Genomic DNA, 20245 nt, shown 5'->3' with positions numbered 1-20245 from the left:
TAAGCGACATAACTCACACGTACAGAAACTGCTTTCACAACATATCCATTCACATATCCCATGCAACTGGGAAATGAGACGAAGAAATACCAGATAAGTCACTGGAAATAGTACCTGCGACTTTTTATGCTATCGGATTTTTGAAACAGGCACTGGAAAATCATTCTTCTAGTCTATTAGATAGATTAGGGGAATCCATTCGGGAACAGTAGTGCACTTTGAATATGATAATTTCACGACAAAACATTTTGCAATGAAAACTACACTGCAGGACTATTGACAATATTAACAGTCTTCAGACGGAATACGCCAGATCGTGACAACATTGACTGTAACGAAATGATAAAGTTCTAAGAGCGTTTTAACGTAATTTACTCAATATGTGCATTAATTATCACCCAATAATAATAAAGTAAAGCAACTGGATATAAGTATAGTGTAATGTATGTGTTATTGACTTAATAGATAGATATATATCTTAGAAAGCGCATTCGACTATATATTTAAAGAGGTACAGAAAATCTTCAAAACTTATAGTTAGAGTTTATGTCTCATGGTTTGTTTTAAATAAAAACAAGAACTTAACTGGAGAAACCTTGACCACGTTTTTATATCGGAAATTTCATGTTGAAGATTTATTTTGACAAATATTAATATTCACGTCCGTAATTAATGACAAAGTAGCGAAGTTCCCGAAATTCTGGCTAAAAGCTTGTGAATTATATTTTTAAAAATCTCACTTCTATTTTTTACTATAAAGATATTGTCGAAAGCTTTTGCTGAATATTTCAACACAACTAAAAACACTAAAACCAGGTGGTAACTTCTATATTACTAAACACATAACACTCATTACAAAAACACCACAGTTTCGTTGCTCACAGCTCCTACAAAAACACCACAGTTTCGATGCTCACAGCTCCTGCAAAAACACCACAGTTTCGTTGCTCACAGCTCCTGCAAAAACACCACAGTTTCGTTGCTCACAGCTCCTGCAAAAACACCACAGTTTCGTTGCTCACAGCTCCTGCAAAAACACCACAGTTTCGTTGCTCACAGCTCCTACAAAAACACCACAGTTTCGTTGCTCACAGCTCCTACAAAACACCACAGTTTCGTTGCTCACAGCTCCTGCAAAAACACCACAGTTTCGTTGCTCACAGCTCCTGCAAAAACACCACAGTTTCGTTGCTCACAGCTCCTGCAAAAACACCACAGTTTCGTTACTTCACGCTGTCAGCCTGCTTCACTAGAACACTGTTAGTGATATAATCTTCCATTGTTATAGTCTCTCCAGTAGTGATATTAACTAAACCACTCAACCTGATCAACTCCTAACACCTACTTATATCACCCAATAAGACTAGATTATAACACTGTAATATAACTATAACACCTCTGTAACACTAACTAAAAATCAATTCATAATACACCAATAAACAACACTAGCTTCTAACACTTTCCTATACCATTCAATAAGATCAGCTACTACCCATAAAATGCCCAAGATCAGCTTCCAACACCTTGTTCCTCGAAAAGGATATTTTTTTTATTTTATTTAAAACACGTCATAAGATCGCTCGTACTGCTGTTCTCATTAAGACGCAAAATCACCTGTACTGGTGTTCTCATTAAGACGCAAGATCACCTGTACTGGTGTTCTCATTAAGACGCAAGATCACCTGTACTGGTGTTCTCATTAAGACGCAAGATCACCTGTACTGGTGTTCTCATTAAGACGCAAGATCACCTGTACTCATTAAGACGCAAGATCACCTGTACTGGTGTTCTCATTAAGACGCAAGATCTCCTGTACTGGTGTTCTCATTAAGACGCAAGATCTCCTGTACTGGTGTTCTCATTAAGTCGCAAGATCACCTGTACTGGTGTTCTCATTAAGACGCAAGATCTCCTGTACTGGTGTTCTCATTAAGACGCAAGATCTCCTGTACTGGTGTTCTCATTAAGTCGCAAGATCACCTGTACTGGTGTTCTCATTAAGACGCAAGATCACCTGTACTGGTGTTCTCATTAAGACGCAAGATCACCTGTACTGGTGTTCTCATTAAGACGCAAGATCACCTGTACTGGTGTTCTCATTAAGACGCAAGATCACCTGTACTGGTGTTCTCATTAAGACACGTATTTCGACCGTGTGTACTAAGAAATCCGTTTACTCCTATTATCAGTTAAACAAAGTTCATTCTAGAAACTCTAAGGTTCTTGGAAACACGGAAATAAATCTCAGATATGATCTTTCAAGAAACATCATCTGAAAATATTTTATATTATTGCATAAAGATTTCATATTAGTAAAGACGAGCGAAGAACGAGCGCCTTACGGATGAGAAATGTTATTTGTTTATAGCTTTCGTAACTTAGTTCTGAGACTGAAAACTGCTGGTTCATAGAATACACTAAGGCGTGGATGTTTTCATATGCAGAATTTTCGCAGTATACACGAAACAAATTTTGGTTACACTGTTGCACCACGTGACTTCAAAACAAACAAAAGAAAATGACCGATTCTTCTATTCTGATTCGTGTTTTAAAACAAATTAGTTGAATGCTAAAATGATTGGATCTGACAAATTAAATATAGTTTGATAAATGTATTTAACGTGTAACACCTACTTAGGCCGATTTTGTTTGTATGTAAAAATTTTGTATCTATTTTCCTAAAAAAAATATTTAGGATTATTTCGACTCATTTGATTAATTCGTTCCTCGGAATACGATATAGAGACACTTAAATTTTGTTAGGTTAAAATTGTGTCCGTTATCATCACTAGTGTTATTAGTCAAAAAAATAATATTTTTGGAACCGTACACAGAATACAATTTTTTTTTTTTTTGCATTGTTTGAAATATACATTTACTTAAATTTTATTTTAGTGTGTGAACGTTTGATAAACAGTATTGTAATAAGGATTGGCTAGGCTAAAATTAAACAGTCTCAATAAACAACGCCGAGTTTAATTTGTTCTCTAGGTGCAAAATAAAACCAACAAAGTGAAGCCGTTTCGTTCTTAAACATATAAAACCAAATACACGAATCTACGACCATCTGGAAAAGAGTAGGAACATCTGATAGGCGAAACAAAATGTCTTTGTTATATACGTGCTTCCTTTGATTGTTTTTGGATTTCGCACAAAGCTACACGAGGGCTATCTGCGCTAACCGTCCCTAATTTAGCAGTGTAAGAATAAAGGGAAGGCAGCTAGTCATCACGATCCACCACCAACTGTTGGGCTACTCTTATACCAACGATTAGTGGGGCTGGTCGACACATTAATAACGCCTCCACGGCTCAAAATGCGAGCATATTTGGGAGGGGAGGCGAGGATTCAAATCCGAAACCCTCAGATTACGAGTCCAGCGGCCTTACCACCTGGCCACGCCGGGTCCCGTAGTGCAAGGAAATGTTCAAATGTGTTTCTTTAGTTAAACATAATTGTTGAGGTGTTTATATTTAACCTGAACTTATTTTGCAAGTTGGACTTATTTATTGACTAGAACACATTTGCTGAATTGAACGTACTATTTGAGTTGGACACGAATCTTCAGCTGGTCAGATCATGCGAGTTTGACCAATTTTTTAAAGTTGGACACATTACTTATTCTAATCAAATTTGCTAAGTTACGTATATTTGTTGAACTAAATTTAGTGAACTGTGTACAGTAATTTAGGTAGAATATTTCTCCAAATAGACATATCAGGTTCGTCCTTTTTGTCTTTCCTTTCTTTGTAGTTTGTTTTTTTTTGAATAACTCGAAGGTGAAAAACAATACTGCTATCAGTGGTAGTTTAAGGTTGTGTGAGCCCAAGAGCTAAATGTTTGTGGGCTCTAAGTCCCATGTAGTTTTACATAGAATAAAATTATCAATACGCCCCCGACTAAGATCATGGACCATGGGACTGAGCCCTCCCTATCCCCTACCTAAATACGCCACCGACTATTACATATGTTTAGCAGTAGTCTTCCTTGTATATAATACGATATATCTGAAGATGTCAGAAAACACGAAATTAGATTATTCTATTGAGTCAAAGAAATCAAACTGTTAGATTCAGTTTCCAAACATTAAACCTTAGTTCCTCTAGATTTTCCTTTTCTATAATGAATTATACGTGTTAATGGACATAACGTGGAAATTAATGAATTTTATTTTAAATTACGTCTAGTTACTTAACCTGATCTCGAATTTTTCAATTGAAGTATCTTCGCGAGAAATGTGTGTATATCCAGCCATCTTTTCTTTATTAAATTATATCAAACAAAAACCAAAAGTTAATGTTCCGTTTCGTTACTAACACACCTGTGTGAAAGATAGATTATTTGAACATGACTCTCGTTTCGTTACTAATCTAACACCGAAATTAAATGTGTGAAAGTTAGCTTATTTCAATTTATCTCTCGTTTCGTTGCTAACCCAACTTAAAAAAAGTGTGTGTGAAAGCTAGTTCATGTGAGTAAATGTCCCGTTTCGTTAATACCACGGCATAAACGTAAGTGTGTGAAAGCTAGTTTATTTAAATTAATGTCCCGTTTTGCGAAAAGTTTTATAAAGAATCGATTGATCTCCAATTTCAACAAAACAAAGACAAAACGATTCGATTTCATCTGACCTTTTCTTAGTTTCCGTAGAAATAAGAAATTGTCAATTTCATGCGTATTGTAATGAGTAATTGACGAAACTATCGAAATACACCATCACAGTTATTCAACTAACGAATATAGTAAGCCTTTTTCCATCAGAAATCAGACAGGAAAAAAAAAAACACTTCAAATTTTATGTTAACCAGAAATACCTGAAGCATTTATAATAACACGTGGTCTTCGAAACATTCTGTGTTTCTAATGTCACTACAATAAAACAAGTATTTTAACAAGTCACTTACCTTCTCTTTGGCAATGGCAAACAATATCAAGCATTCACAAAGTTCCAGAAATTGTACGTTTTGTTTAGGGGGCTGGAAATGGATTCGGAACGTTTTTAATGATTTAAGGCAAAGTTAATTTGATTTTTTGTTCGTTTCAGAAAAAAAAAAATCACTTATAAAGTTTGGGAGACATTTTAATAGAAAATATATATTTAATTTAAATTAGAAAATTGAAAATCACCACTTGAAATGAAGAAACTCTAGTTCTGCCAGTGAAGTGACAAAAATTACAACAGACTAAGTTCCACGCGTTCTTCTGATTAATACGACTCGTGCAACCCTACCTTTCATGGCCTCGAGCAGATCATACAAACCAACCGTCTTTGGACGACAACCAATAGATCTGAAACTGTCTTTTCTTACGTCGCATAACGATTTATTCTCTAATAGCCCTGAAGGTGTTTTTAATTAATTCTTTCAAACTGCTGATTAAATTATGGTTTCACACCTTCCAAGAAAGGAGACAAGCAACTCCTGAGGAGTTGCGATGGGGGGGGGAAGGTAATAGCTGAATCAGACTGCAAGATAACTTTACATTTCTGTGTTAATTAAATATTTCACCTCTCAGCTCCGACGGTTGTCGGGGACAATCGTATAAGAATTGGATTTTTTTTTAGGTCTTTAAAAACTAGAGGAAAAAAAAATCCCAGACAGATGAAAGAAACATTTCGTGTTTTATGTTGTTGTTTCTGGTTTTCTTTTTTTGAGTCTGAGCGACAGCGTGATAGGTTTTTGTCGAGAAACGGATTATTCCCTTGTAAATTAAAAGTTGAAATAGCGATAATTTCTTCGTCGACAAAATTAAAATTCTCTTCGTAATGAAAGTTTAGAAAGGATCAGAATTCTGACTGAGTTGAGCTACTGTGACAACGTTTTGTTCTTACAACTACGAAGAGAGAAAGAACCTGTAGTTACAAAGCTTTCCTAGGTTCTGAAAGTAAAAAAAATATATATATATTCTTTGTACTAAAATGTCGATTTCTTATTTTAGAACACAAGAGTTTAGAAAAGAAAGTTCGTAAAAAAACGACTCTGTATATACATCCAGACGTCTGAGTGATCAATCGAACCATTTTCTATCGAAAGAACATTACATTAGATCCAAACGAAAACGAAAAAAAAACAAAACATTATTCTTAAATTGTATTAAATATCTGAGTATTAAACCTGTTGTCTGGAACAGCTAAAATCAGAAACACACTACGTTCAAGTTTCATTTTAAATTGTTCATGCAAAAACAATGTCACTATTTATTGCGATATTCTGGGGAGGAAATCCCAGTAAGTATGTTATAGATAGCAATTGTCACAGCTGGAGAAGGGGGTTCCAATAAATATATTGTAGGTAGTAATCTGGAGTACAAGAAGTATGTGATATTCTGGGGTAGGGAACCCCAGTAATTATGTTATAGATAGCAGTTTGTTACAGATGGAGAAGGGGGTTCCAATAAATATATTGTAGGTAGTAATCTGGAGTACAAGAAGTATGTGATATTCTGGGGTAGGGAACCCCAGTAATTATGTTATAGATAGCAGTTTGTCACAGATGGAGAAGGGGATTCCAATAAATATATTGTAGGTAGTAATCTGGAGTACAAGAAGTATGTGATATTCTGGGGTAGGGAACCCCAGTAATTATATTATAGATAGCAGTTTGTTACAGATGGAGAAGGGGGTTCCAATAAATATATTGTAGGTAGTAATCTAGAGTAGAAGAAGTATGTGATATTCTGGGGTAGGGAACCCCAGTAATTATGATAGAGATAGCAGTTTGTTACAGATGGAGAAGGGGGTTCCAATAAATATATTGTAGGTAGTAATCTGGAGTACAAGAAGTATGTGATATTCTGGGGTAGAGAACCCCAGTAATTATGTTATAGATAGTAGTTTGTTACAGATGGAGAAGGGGGTTTCAATAAATATATTATAGATTGTAATCTGGAGTACAAGAAGTATGTGATATTCTGGGGTAGGGATCCCCAGTAATTATGATAGAGATAGCAGTTTGTTACAGATGGAGAAGGGGGTTCCAATAAATATATTGTAGGTAGTAATCTGGAGTACAAGAAGTATGTGATATTCTGGGGTAGAGAACCCCAGTAATTATGTTATAGATAGTAGTTTGTTACAGATGGAGAAGGGGGTTTCAATAAATATATTATAGATTGTAATCTGGAGTACAAGAAGTATGTGATATTCTGGGGTAGGGAACCCCAGTAATTATGTTATAGATAGCAGTTTGTCACAGAAACATTATGTAGTACACTGGGGGAGAGGATATATTACTCATAGCACTTTGACGAGAATAACGTGTAAAATAATCTTTACACATATGCAATTTATAAATCGTATTAGGGCGAGTGTAGCCCAGTGGTTAAAGTGCCTGTACTCTTTATTTGAGGGTTCATGGCTTGCATCCCTCTGCCGCAAAATTGCATTCTGTAGTGTGAGACCGTAAGAGCAGTAGTTAAATCCATTTATTGAGTCAGTAAAGTGTAACATAAGAGTGGGCGATGGATATTGTTCATTAAATGTCATTTCTTTGCTACATTTATTCGGAATTAGAGACAACTACAGATAACCTTTGTCCATTTGGAGAAGCTAAGATGGGCCTAAATGTTCAGCCTACTCATAAGATGATAACTTGGAAAACCAAGGTGAAACTATGTGTTGAGCATTCTCCAGAGATGGTTACTTGGATAAGATGGAACTTAGAGGTAGTACTGCGATAGAAAGTTAAACTGTACAGTGGAATCGTTGTTAGATCTATACGAGTTTGAACCCAGTATACTTTATCATAAAAACTTCAGTTCTGTACATATGTGCATAGAAATACGGAAACTTCGATTGTGTACGGGAATATAAATTTAAGATTTACTTGCTCACATACTAAAAGTTCTATCACGTTTTCAAAAGTTCTTAATATGAATAGAAGGAATATGTAATTTAATCTGATATAATGATTATTTCAAATTTTATAATAAATCTTTCAACTGTGGCTTCTTATTCGATATGTATAGAAGATACTTTGTTGCTACTTTGGCACCATCTAGTGTATAGTAAATAAGTTACAATATCAGCCTAGCGGATGCTCTTAACTTGTGAAGTCAGTTAGAATACCTAAATTTAATACAATATTTGAATATAATATTCCAGTGATGTGTATAAGTCGTTGTAGAACTTTTTAAATGATCTGATTAAATTTAAAAAAACTGTATTTGAATGGAAGTTTAACTGTTTGTTTGTTTGTTTTCTACTAAACACAAAAATACACAAAATGAATTGTCTATTATGTACCCATCATCGGTATTGAAACCCTAATTCTAACGTTATAAGTCATTAGTTTTACCATTGAGCCACCAGGGAGCAAATGTGCTTTAATATCAACCTATTAACCTTTAAATTGATTTGGTGCTTTATTTTTCATCTCAGTGCTAACATGAATATTTTATTTTCAATTGAAAACAAGTGGGGGCACCACAAGCACAATATCTTATAAGAGCACAAGACCAGGAAGAAAGTTTCAACTTTGAATGGAGCCCGGCATGGCCAGGTGGGTTAAGGCGTTGGAATACCAGTCGCACCAAACATGCTCGCCCTTTCAACCGTGGAGGGCGTTATAATGTGACAGTCAATCCCACTATTCGTTGGTAAAAGAGTAACCCAAGAGTTGGCGGTGAGTGGTGATGACTAGCTGCCTTCCCTCTGGTCTTACACTGCTAAATTAGGGACGGCTAGCGCAGATAGCCCTCGTGTAGCTTTGCAAGAAATTCCAAAGCAAACAAACCAACAAAAACAAACAGCTCAGAATGAAAAGACAAACAAAAATTATTCTTTTTGATAATTGTTTGATTGCCTCAAAACATATGAGCTCTCTATTTCATTTTTATTACACAGGCCTGCGATGGTTTTGTTATCTTGATATGTTTACATGTTCGACAGTAATTTCTGTACGCTGAACCAGAAAATGATATCCATTTTTCTCCATTGCGTACAGATTTTTCACAAAACTTCATACTTTTTTTACATTGAAATTTGGTCACATTTTGTTGTGCTTAAAATGTTGACAACCACTAGCTATAGATTCCTCTAGACCAATCGCGACGTGAGACCCTTATCGTCTGTTGAAGAACCCAAAAATAGCAAGCATAATAATAAAAACTTTTCATTATAATAAACTAAATAATATTTTAATACAAATAAGAGTTTTTTCTTTCAGATTTGTTTTAAAACTCTCTTACGTGATAGGGAAAAAATAATATTATTTTCGAAATTTGCGTAGCCGAATTACGGAAAATCAGTTATGAAATGTATAAAAAACTGTTGAGAAGTTAAAATTCACAATCCTGTGTTATCAACACTAATGTGAAATAGGGAACTTAAAACAGGAGACAGTCTAGCATTATCTCATGAACCAACTCCTTTACATCCAAAGGAAACGAATGATAAACAAAAAATTATTCTGATGTCTTCGTATTAAAAAGGAAACAACTATTTTCCCATTCGAAATTCTTAGTAGTTTCAAAATACGTACAGGAAATTCACTCCGTTTCTATTTAACTCATTGCGTGTGTTGTAAGAGAATGTTTAACGGTATTTATATGATAACCTGTTAGAAATTGAAACGTTTATTCGTTGACCTCGATATAGGCATGAATCCAAGTTCTATCAGGCAAGTATTCCTGTAAGGCTTTTGAACTTCGAGCATATTTAAATAACAAAAACCATAAGTAGAGATATTTATATTTTATATATAGTTTGCTTTCGTGTATTTATCTAGTACGAATGTGTGTGTAAAAAAAAGAAAAAACATCATTGGAGTATATTTCATGTATATATAATTTTTTAGCCGCGGCATAATGGCTCACAGAACAGCTCTAAGCTTTGTTGTTCTTTTTCAAGCTCTGTCATTTCTTGACGAGTCGAGATACATTTAGAGTTTTTAAGCCATTTCGACTGTTTTCTTTGCCCATGCATGAAATAATCTCAGTTTGAGGGTTGACTGGTAGAGATTCTGATGAATGATAAAACTAAATCGGGTATACGAGCGCCCCAAGCTTGGTATTGCTGGCGCACAAAAATATAGCTAATAAAAAGGAGAGAAAGGTCTCATATATTTCATTTATTTTAATCCTGCTAAAAAGAATTTCATGTTCCGCGGCTATTGGGGATTCCTTCTTGTTTTATTTTCTATTCTCTTTTCAAAATATATCTCATCTTAAAGGTTCAAACATAACTTTCATTCTTTTAAGACATTTTTCGGAAATCTGGTCGGTTATTATGGGTTTCAGATTAACTGTTAGTTATTTGATTACTTAACTTAATCTTTTATTGATTCTGATACGAGCCCCAGCATGGCCAGGTGGGTTAAGGCGTTCGACTCGTAATCTAAGGGTCACGGGTTCGAATCCCCGTCGCACCAAACATGCTCGCCCTTTCAACCGTAGGGGCGTTGGTAAAAGAGTAGCCCAAGAGTTGGCGGTGGGTGGTGATGACTAGCTTCCTTCCCTCTAGTCTTACACTGCTCAATTAAGGACGGCTAGCGCAGATAGCCATCGTGTAGCTTTGCGCGAAATTAAAAACAAACAAACAAAACTGTGATACGAATCTTGGTTATTCAGTCTTAGAGCTTTTTTCCTTCTGCTTCCTCTAATAGAGTTAAATGTGATGGAAAATCACAAGTTTGACAATCTAAAGTCCATATGCAATGTTCTATTTACACGTAGCTGTTTATCACATTGGTTTTAAATGTGGAATAGATATCTGCTATGTTCTACATACTGCTCTCAAATCCATATGCAATGTTCTATTTACACGTAGCTGTTTATCACATTGGTTTTAAACGTAGAATCTTGTTTGTTGGTTTGGTAAGTAACAAGAAATTCAAATTCGTGATTACGAGAAACCCACTTGAAGTAAAAATGTATCTCAAGATAGCTGGTATGGGTATTAACACTTTTACCAGCCTTAGGTCGAAACGTTATCCTCTGCTTTATTTTGGTAAAAGTGTTAATGCCCATACCAGTCTTCCTGAGATACAAGAATTTCGAATGTCTAATAGTAACGATTCAATTGAATTTTTATTATTTAATTAATTAATTAATTGTTTTTCTGTAGATACTGGGGTGTACTCTAATAGTAACGATTCAATTGAATTTTTATTTAATTAATTAATTGTTTTTTCTGTAGATACTGGGATGTACTCTAATAGTAACGATTCAATTGAATTTTTATTTAATTAATTAATTGTTTTTTTCCGTAAATGCTGGGGTGTACTCTAATAATAACGATTCAATTGAATTTTTATTTAATTAATTAATTGTTTTTTCTGTAGATACTGGGGTGTACTCTAATAGTAACGATTCAATTGAATTTTTATTTAATTAATTAATTGTTTTTCTGTAGATACTGGGGTGTACTCTAATAGTAACGATTCAATTGAATTTTTATTTAATTAATTAATTGTTTTTCTGTAGATACTGGGGTGTACTCTAATAGTAACGATTCAATCGAATTTTTATTTAATTAATTTATTGTTTTTTTCTGTAGATACTGGGGTGTACTCTAATAGTAACGATTCAATTGAATTTTTATTTAATTAATTAATTGTTTTCTGTAGATACTGGGGTGTACTCTAATAGTAACGATTCAATCGAATTTTTATTTAATTAATTAATTGTTTTTTCTGTAGATACTGGGGTGTACTCTAATAGTAACGATTCAATTGAATTTTTATTTAATTAATTAATTGTTTTTCTGTAGATACTGGGGTGTACTCTAATAGTAACGATTCAATCGAATTTTTATTTAATTAATTAATTGTTTTTTTCTGTAGATACTGGGGTGTACTCTAATAGTAACGATTCAATTGAATTTTTATTTAATTAATTAATTGTTTTTCTGTAGATACTGGGGTGTACTCTAATAGTAACGATTCAATTGCATTTTTATTTAATTAATTAATTGTTTTTCTGTAGATACTGGGGTGTACTCTAATAGTAACGATTCAATTGAATTTTTATTTAATTAATTAATTGTTTTTCTGTAGATACTGGGGTGTACTCTAATAGTAACGATTCAATTGAATTTTTATTTAATTAATTAATTGTTTTTCTGTAGATACTGGGGTGTACTCGTCGTGTCACTGCTTCTTCTCGTGCGAAGTTCAGAAGAAGTTGGTGTATCGAAGAGTAACATTGATGCTGGTCTCACTAACCTCGCTAAGATTGTGAACCAGATTGGTCTTCGATTGTATTCTGAGATTGCAGGCGATGGCAACACTTTGTTTTCCCCATTCAGCTTGTCTTCTCTTTTTGGAATGTTGTACCTGGGCGCTAGAGGACCTCAGTCCCAGGTTATTGGAGAGAAACTGGGATTCGAAGGAACCGACTTTGTGGGTAAAGATGTGCATGAAACATTTAAAGAACTGGCTGTCCTACTGGCTGACAACAGTCTTTATGTAGCCAACGGTGTTTTTCCGCAAAGTGGAATGAAAATCTTAGATTCATATAGGATTAAACTTGGTCAGTATTATGATGGGAAGTTAACGGAATTGGACTTTGCTAATGACCTGGACGAAGCTACCAATTATATCAATCAGTGGGTTAGTCAAAAGACGAGAAATAAGATTCCAGAACTATTCTCTGGCAATTCGTTAGGCGGGGCAATAATGGTGATATTAAATGTAATTTACTTTAAAGAAAGCTGGGCCTTTAAATTCAATCCTATTAATACGATTCCAGCCACGTTCGTTAACCTAAACGGACAGGAAGTCATTGTCCCAATGATGACACAGAAAGCTAAATTTTTGTATGGGTTCAACTCTGACCTTATGATCCATGTGTTGGACATACCTTACACCGGAAATAAAACCAGCATGTTACTAGTGCTTGCGGAAGATAATGTCGACCTTTCTCTGGTAGAGAGAAGACTAAATCCGGAATTTTTAAACCGCCTTTCCAAGGAACTGGAGGACACGCTTGTTCATCTGTTCCTCCCACGATTCAAGTTAAGTTTGAAATATGAAGACAATGAACTCAAGAGGGCGCTATCAGCGATGGGTCTTCGGGAATTTTTTTCGTTAGATTACTCAGGAATCGGTGAGGATAGGGGACTGACCCTCTCGGATATAGTCCATAAAGCTGTTCTAGAAGTAAACGAAGAAGGAACTGAAGCTGCAGCTGTCTCTGGTGCTGTTTTTCGCGGAGTTCCGATAGTCAGAGTAAACCATCCGTTCCTGTTCTTCATCAGAGACCGCCGAACAGGCCTGGTTCTGTTTATGGGCCGTGTTAATAACATGCCTTCACCCTAAGCTTATACAAGTTTTTTCAGAAAATGTATATTGCTATTTAGTTTTTATTTCTTTTACTTATTACAGTGCAATAATTAGAAACCAGACTAAGGGAAAGGGAGCCTGTGGTGGGACGCACTTATAATGTGACTTTGAACTTTATAGCCAAATTATTAATAAAAAGACATCGCCTTATAATCGGGTTGGTATGATATTTTCAGAAAACTTTTATAGCTATTTAGCTTTCACTTATTTTGCTTGCATTGCAAAAAATATTTTTAATGTTTTTTTCTTGCGTTTTAATTGTCATAAAAGCTTGTGAATCTACTTTCAAACATCATTTCTCTAAAAAAAAAGTAATTTTTATTCTCACATAAATGTTTATTTATTAACTCATTTTCACTAAGAAAAGTATCTTATTAAATTTCAGTAATAACAAATCTTGCTGTTTTCTTTAAAAAATATTTTATGAAATTATAATAAATCAATAAATAATATCGATCATTAATCCTGTTCTCTTTTTTTCTTCTTTATGTAATAAATAATATTATTCTAGAAGTTATGTCCCATCTACGGATTTACAACACTAAAATCAGGGGTTCGATTCACCTCAGTGGGCTCAGCAGATAGCCTAATGTAGCTTTGCTATAAGAAAACGAACAAACGATCTAAAAGTTATAATTTAAAAGCTGAAAGCTGGCAAAAAATAAGAAACCAGTAGGCCTAAAATCTGTAATGAAAATTTTATTAACAGAACTATTTTTGTTGCTATTATAATTAAGCGCAAAGCTATGTAACGACCTACGTGGGTACCAAACACCGATTTTTAGCGATAATGTCCTCAAGCTTACAGCTGAACCACTGAGAGTTAGATAAAAAAAATAAATTCCTATTAACAAATTTGAACTTACAATCTTTACAAATAGCTTATTTCTTTCACAGAGCTTACTTAAGATGACGTACGTGTTGTTGTTTGTGTGTGTGTGTTTTTTTAATGTCAATTTATACTATTTTGTCTAAAGTAATTCCAGAAAATTAACGTTTCGGGAAAAATCTTAACTGGATTGCACAGTTAAATAAATAGCAGAATAACATCTAATTTTTCCTTCATGCATAACGAGCCTGTAATGGGACAGGTGGTCAGGGAGCTCACCTAGCGATCTGGGAATCGCGAGTTCGAATCCTCGTCATACCAAACACGTTCACCCTCCCAGTCGTAGCAGCGTTATAACGTTTCAGTCAATCCCACTATTAGTTGGTAAGAGTTGACGGTGGGTGGTGATGACTAGCTGCCTTCCCTCTAGTCTTACACTGCCAAATTAGGGACGGCCAGCGCAGATAGCCCTCGTGTAGCTTTGCGCGAAATTCCAAGCAAACACTTCTTCATGCAACCCACAAAATTATTTTATTTTAACAGTCAGTAGACCAGAATCATGGGAAGAGGGAAGTAACATGGTTTTGATTAACCACATTCGAGATTTGGGTGTTCGATTCTCTGGTAATACCAAACACAGCGGAAGTTGGCAAGGATTTCCAGGAACCAAAACCAAATAAAATGCAACAAACTTGATGCAGGAAACAAAACACAAAAGATGTTATATCAATCAAAGTTGTGGTAACTAATAACAGATGGCTCATGTTTAGAGGCTTTCTCTGACATAAAGCTGTCTTTAAGATACTGATGTATGAAAGTTATCGAAATAATTAATCATATTATGATAAATATTGTAACTTTTGTGACCTATCATTACAATAGCTGATGTACTAAAACGAAAAGTCTGCAAGTTGAGAAAATATCAACAATGTGATTAGCTTTGTTTATCTTTAGAGCAAAGTGGGCTATCTGCTTTGTCCACCACAGAGAATCAACCCCGGATCCGTAAACTTATCGCTGTTCACTGGGGAATAAGTAATTAAGAGTACCATAATGAATTACGTTACTGATTTGAGCTTGTGAATTGTGGGCCCTCTGGTGGCTCAGCAGTAAGACTGAGAACTTATACCACTAAACAATGGGTTTCGATACCCAAACAGACAGAGAGCATGGATAATGCATTGTATATTTCTATGCAACAAACAAACAAACGATTTGAAACATAATAAAAACTAATACTCATGGCAAGAATTCAGTTTTTAAAGGAAAGACTGACTTTTCTAAACGGGGGGGGGGGTATTAATATTGATATTCCCCACACCTCGCTCACGAAACAAGAAATTTGCTACGTTCATGGAGTTAAAGGAAGTTTCAGAGTCAGGTTGAACCTGCTAATTTGGCCGATATGAAAATCTGAGAGATATCCAGAAGTCCAGGAGACTGAGAGAAGACCAAGGCTAAAAATGACGTTGATGAGAAAAAATAAGGCGATAGCAGTGAGTCACCAGAGCCACCTAGTGGATGGGATTTAAAAAGTCCAAAAGTGCCAAGGAATTTGTTGTGGGGGGAAAAACGGGAGATTCCCGAGAAAAACCACTTTCAGAAGACAGTCGCCGAATAATCTACCTGTCCTGTGTCCAGAGCTGAAATTAGAACAAGACTAATGGGTTAGAAATAACTTTGAAGTGTGTTCTAAACCAATTTAAGATGTCAGCGCCCTCTGTTATCACCTTATCACTGCGTTTAGAAGCTTGTGACATTTAACTAACACTTGAAGATTTGGAATGGTGGGAAACAGCAGTTTTACTCAGGACAGTAAACTTTTAACCTATGGTGTTTATTTAATTAAACAAAGGTTGGTTATAGTGTTACCAAACAGAAATGATAGAATTAGAAACACAGACATTCTATGTGGTTATTGTCCCCCGCTAGTACAGCGGTAAGTCTAAGGACCTACAACACTAAAATCAAGGGTTTGATTCCCCTAGATTGGCTCAGCAGATAGCCCGACGTCACTTTGCTATAAGAAAACACACACACACATAATTCTTGAAAGCGTCGGCGCCTGGTAACACTCGATCATTACAGAATAGAAGAAAACAAAGATGGTTGTACATCCCCGTCACACCAAACATGCTTGAGGAGGCGTTATAATGTGACGGTCAATCCCACTATTCGTTAGTAAAAGAGTAGCCCAAGAATTGGCGGTGGATGGTGATTACTAGCTGCCTTCCCTCTAGTCTTACACTGCTAAATTAGGAACGGCTAGCGCAGATAGCCCTCGTGTAACTTTGCGAGAAATTCAAAACAAACCACAAGAAGTCCAAAAGAAAAACTCTAATAGTTTCTCAGATTATTATTGGAATTTCTTCAGTAGACTGTATAGTACTGATTTTATGATAAGTCATTCCTTTCATAAAGTTAAGACAGAGCTAGACTGAAATTGATATACGAAAGTACTTGCCACGCGTTATTGTTAAAAATTAAGATTAAAATCTCGAACAGATCAGCTGATATATTCTTCTGTCTGCTGTATTGTGTACTTCAACGATAAGTCCACCGTTGGTACAGCGGTACGTCTACGGATTTACAGTGCTAAGATCAGGGGTTCGATTCTCCTCGGTGAACTCAGCAGATAGCCCACTGTGGCTTTGCTAAAAGAAAAAAAAACACACACACAATCCAACGATAAAACTTGTAGGTTTGGAACGCTAAAATTCTGGGCCCGATCTCTGCTGCGGACAAGCACAAATTGCTCATTTTGCAGTTTTTTTTAGTTAACAATAAATAGAACAGACGCTATGAAAATTTCGTGAAATCAAGACTAGAGTGTAAACATACTTAGTAAAAAGAGAAACAGTCAGTTACCACTGAAGTTTCTTATTGTCCCAACGTTTTGTCTTACGGATTTTTCAATCCAAGAGATGGACCCAGTGGCGCATTTAGGTAGGGGTTAGAGGGGTGTCAGCCGCAGGGCCCATGGTCTTAATGTAGGCCAATTGATAGTTTTATTCTATGTGAAATTATACGGAATGTATAGCTTACAAAGATTATTGGCCCCTGGCCTCACACAACCTTAAATCTGCCACTGGATAACCCTGTGGTTATTTTTTTCTAAAACTACTGTAGCCTTAATAATGTCATCTCTTGAAAAGTCCCCCCTGTAGCATAGCGGTATGTGTACGGATATAAAACACTAGAAATCGGGTTTCGATACCCGTGGTGGATAGAGCACACATAGCCCATTGTGTAACTTTCTGCTTAACTTTAAAACAAACAAACTCTTGAAAAGTTAAACTTCTACGGGATAAAAAACAACAAAAAACATTATTACCAACTCCTCCTAATGTTAAAAGTCAACAAACATATTTAAATATAAATGTTTAAACGTATATAGAGTACTTCTCAAAGACTGCACGCTGTAAGTAGTTTAGTGATAAAATAAAACACGAACGTGATAATAGGCGGCGTTGATTAAACGTTTTGGAATCTTCGTAAACGCATGATTAGTAACATATAGAGTTACAAAACAGACAATATTTGTAAATACAAGAGTATACAATTTGAATATATAAAGACAGTCAAGAATGCGACGATTTGGTTCAAACGAAAGGTCAAATTAAAACATGTTTAAATATAGTGAAGACCATGTGTTATTTAAGAACAGAAGGATAGTTTTCATGTATAATGTTTATTTTACTAGAAATCAGTGTCATGTTTATCTGTTTAGATTTTTATAGTTGGAGAGAGAAATCGGATGTCATGTTTCTGGGTAGTGTAGATGGATAGCTGAGTTGGGAGAATTTGTGACATTCCTTCCAGTTTTAAAAGATACTCCCATGTTTTAACATGGTGGTACTTTAAAGTGACTTTTGGTTTCACCAATATAGGAGGCTTTACAGTGTCCACCCGTGTACAAGTAGAGATGTTAACAGCTTGTTTTGTTTTGAATTTCACACAATCGAGGGCTATCTGCGCTAGCCGTCCCTAATTTAGCAGTGTAAGACTAGAGGGAAGGCAGCTAGTCATCACCACCAACTCTTGGGCTACTCTTTTACCAAAGAATAGTGGAATTGACCGTCACTTTCTTATGCTCCCACGGCTGAAAGGGCGAGCGCGTTTGGCGCGAGGGGGATGCGAACTCGAGACCCTCAGATTACGAGTCACACGCCTTAACATGCCGGGCCAGAGATGTTAACAATAGGCAGTCAGTAAACGATCTTAGTAGCTGGAAAAATTTTAGTCTGAAATTCGGCTTCGTAATAACTTTCAGGTGAGTTTGAGGATAGTAGGAGTTAAATACTGTTTCGTGATAAGGTAAGTTAGGGTACTGTGGGTACCTTAATGGTAAGTAGGTATGTAAGGTACTGTGGGTATCTTAATGGTAACTATGTATATAAGGTACGTTAAGGTACTGTGGCCTTAATGGTAAGTAGGTATGTAAGGTACGTTAAGGTACTGTGGGTATCTTAATGGTAAGTAGGTATATAAGGTAAATTAGGGTACTGTGGGTACCTTAATGGTAAGTAGGTATATAAGGAAAGTTAGGGTACTGTGGGTATCTTAATGGTAAGTAGGTATATAAGGTAAATTAGGGTACTGTGGGTATCTTGGGGGTAAGTAGGTATATAAGGTAAATTAGGGTACTGTGGGTATCTTGGTGGTAAGTCGGTATATAAGGTAAGTTAAAGTACTGTGGGTATCTTAATGGTAAGTAGGTATATATGGTAAATTAGGGTACTGTGGGTAGCTTCGTGATAAATAAGTATATAAGGTAAGTTAGGGTACTGTGGGTATCTTAATGGTAAGTAGGTATATAAGGTAAATTAGGGTACTGTGGGTATCTTAATGGTAAGTATGTATATAAGGTAAGTTAGGGTACTGTGGGTATCTTAATGGTAAGTAGGTATATAAGGTAAGTTAGGGAACTGTGGGTATCTTAATGGTAAGTAGGTATATAATGTAAATTAGGGTACTGTGGGTATCTTGGTGGTAAGTAGGTATATAAGGTAAGTTAGGGTACTGTGGGTATCTTAATGGTAACTAGGTATATAAGGTAAGTTAGGGTACTGTGGGTATCTTAATGGTAAGTAGGTATATAAGGTAAATAAGGATACTGTGGGTATCTTAATGGTAAGTAGGTATATAAGGTAAATTAGGGTACTGTAGGTATCTTGGGGGTAAGTAGGTATATAAGGTAAATTAGGGCACTGTGGGTATCTTGGTGGTAAGTCGGTATATAAGGTAAGTTAAAGTACTGTGGGTATCTTAATGGTAAGTAGGTATATATGGTAAATTAGGGTACTGTGGGTAGCTTCGTGATAAATAAGTATATAAGGTAAGTTAGGGTACTGTGGGTATCTTAGTGGTATGTAGGTATATAAGGTAATTTAGGGTATTGTGGGTATCTTCGTGATAAATAAGTATATAAGGTAAGTTAGGGTACTGTGGGTATCTTAGTGGTATGTAGGTATATAAGGTAAATTAGGGTACTCTAGGTATCTTGGTGGTAAGTAGGTATATAAGGTAATTTAGGGTACTGTGGATATCTTAATGGTAAGTAGGTATATAATGTAAATTAGGGTATTGTGGGTATCTTAATGGTAAGTAGGTATATAAGGTAAATTAGGGTACTGTGGGTATCTTGGTGGTAAGTAGGTATATAAGGTAAATTAGGGTACTGTGGGTATCGTAATGGTAAGTAGGTATATAAGGTAAATTAGGGTACTGTGGGTATCTTCGTGATAAATAAGTATATAAGGTAAGTTAGGGTACTGTGGGTATCGTAATGGTAAGTAGGTATATAAGGTAATTTAGGGTACTGTGGGTATCTTGGTGGTAAGTAGGTATATAAGGTAAGTTAGGGTACTGTGGGTATCGTAATGGTAAGTAGGTATATAAGGTAAATTAGGGTACTGTGGGTATCTTCGTGATAAATAAGTATATAAGGTAAGTTAGGGTACTGTGGGTATCGTAATGGGGTAGCAGGTATATAGGTAACCAGGGTACTGTGGGCATTTTCGTGATAAATAAGTACATAAGGTAAGTTAGGGTACTGTGGGTATCGCAATGGTAGTAGGTATATAAAGATGAAATTAGGGTACTGTGGGGCATCGTAATGGTAAGTAGGTGTATA

At 35.6% G+C, this 20245-nt stretch overlaps 1 protein-coding gene and 1 long non-coding RNA gene across 4 annotated transcripts; one reads left to right on the top strand and one right to left on the bottom strand.

The window, feature by feature from the left end:
* Positions 1-812: 812 nt before the first annotated feature.
* On the bottom strand, positions 813-5723 carry LOC143248606 (uncharacterized). 2 transcript variants are annotated; one of them, XR_013027074.1, is made up of 3 exons: positions 5231-5723; positions 4905-4976; positions 813-1257 (listed from the first exon to the last, which is right to left on the bottom strand). It is a non-coding gene; the product is annotated as an uncharacterized LOC143248606 (long non-coding RNA). The 2 variants fall into 2 exon arrangements; XR_013027073.1 differs by lacking the exon at positions 5231-5723 and having other exon boundaries at positions 4905-5220.
* Positions 5724-9461: 3738 nt separating this feature from the next.
* LOC143248602 (intracellular coagulation inhibitor 1-like) lies at positions 9462-13743 on the top strand. 2 transcript variants are annotated; one of them, XM_076497098.1, is made up of 2 exons: positions 9462-9617; positions 12065-13743. In XM_076497098.1, exons 1-2 carry the CDS (start codon positions 9598-9600, stop codon positions 13254-13256), a joined length of 1212 nt encoding a protein of 403 aa, XP_076353213.1. In that variant the 5' UTR covers positions 9462-9597; the 3' UTR covers positions 13257-13743. The 2 variants fall into 2 exon arrangements, with proteins under 2 accessions (XP_076353213.1, XP_076353212.1); XM_076497097.1 differs by having other exon boundaries at positions 9514-9629.
* The last annotated feature ends 6502 nt before the right edge of the window (positions 13744-20245 follow it).

The sequence above is a fragment of the Tachypleus tridentatus genome, chromosome 4, assembly GCF_004210375.1.
Source record: "Tachypleus tridentatus isolate NWPU-2018 chromosome 4, ASM421037v1, whole genome shotgun sequence".
In the NCBI taxonomy this organism is placed as follows: domain Eukaryota; kingdom Metazoa; phylum Arthropoda; class Merostomata; order Xiphosura; family Limulidae; genus Tachypleus; species Tachypleus tridentatus.
The sequence above is the reverse complement of the archived record's forward strand: the minus strand, read 5'-3'. Positions and strand labels throughout refer to the sequence as shown.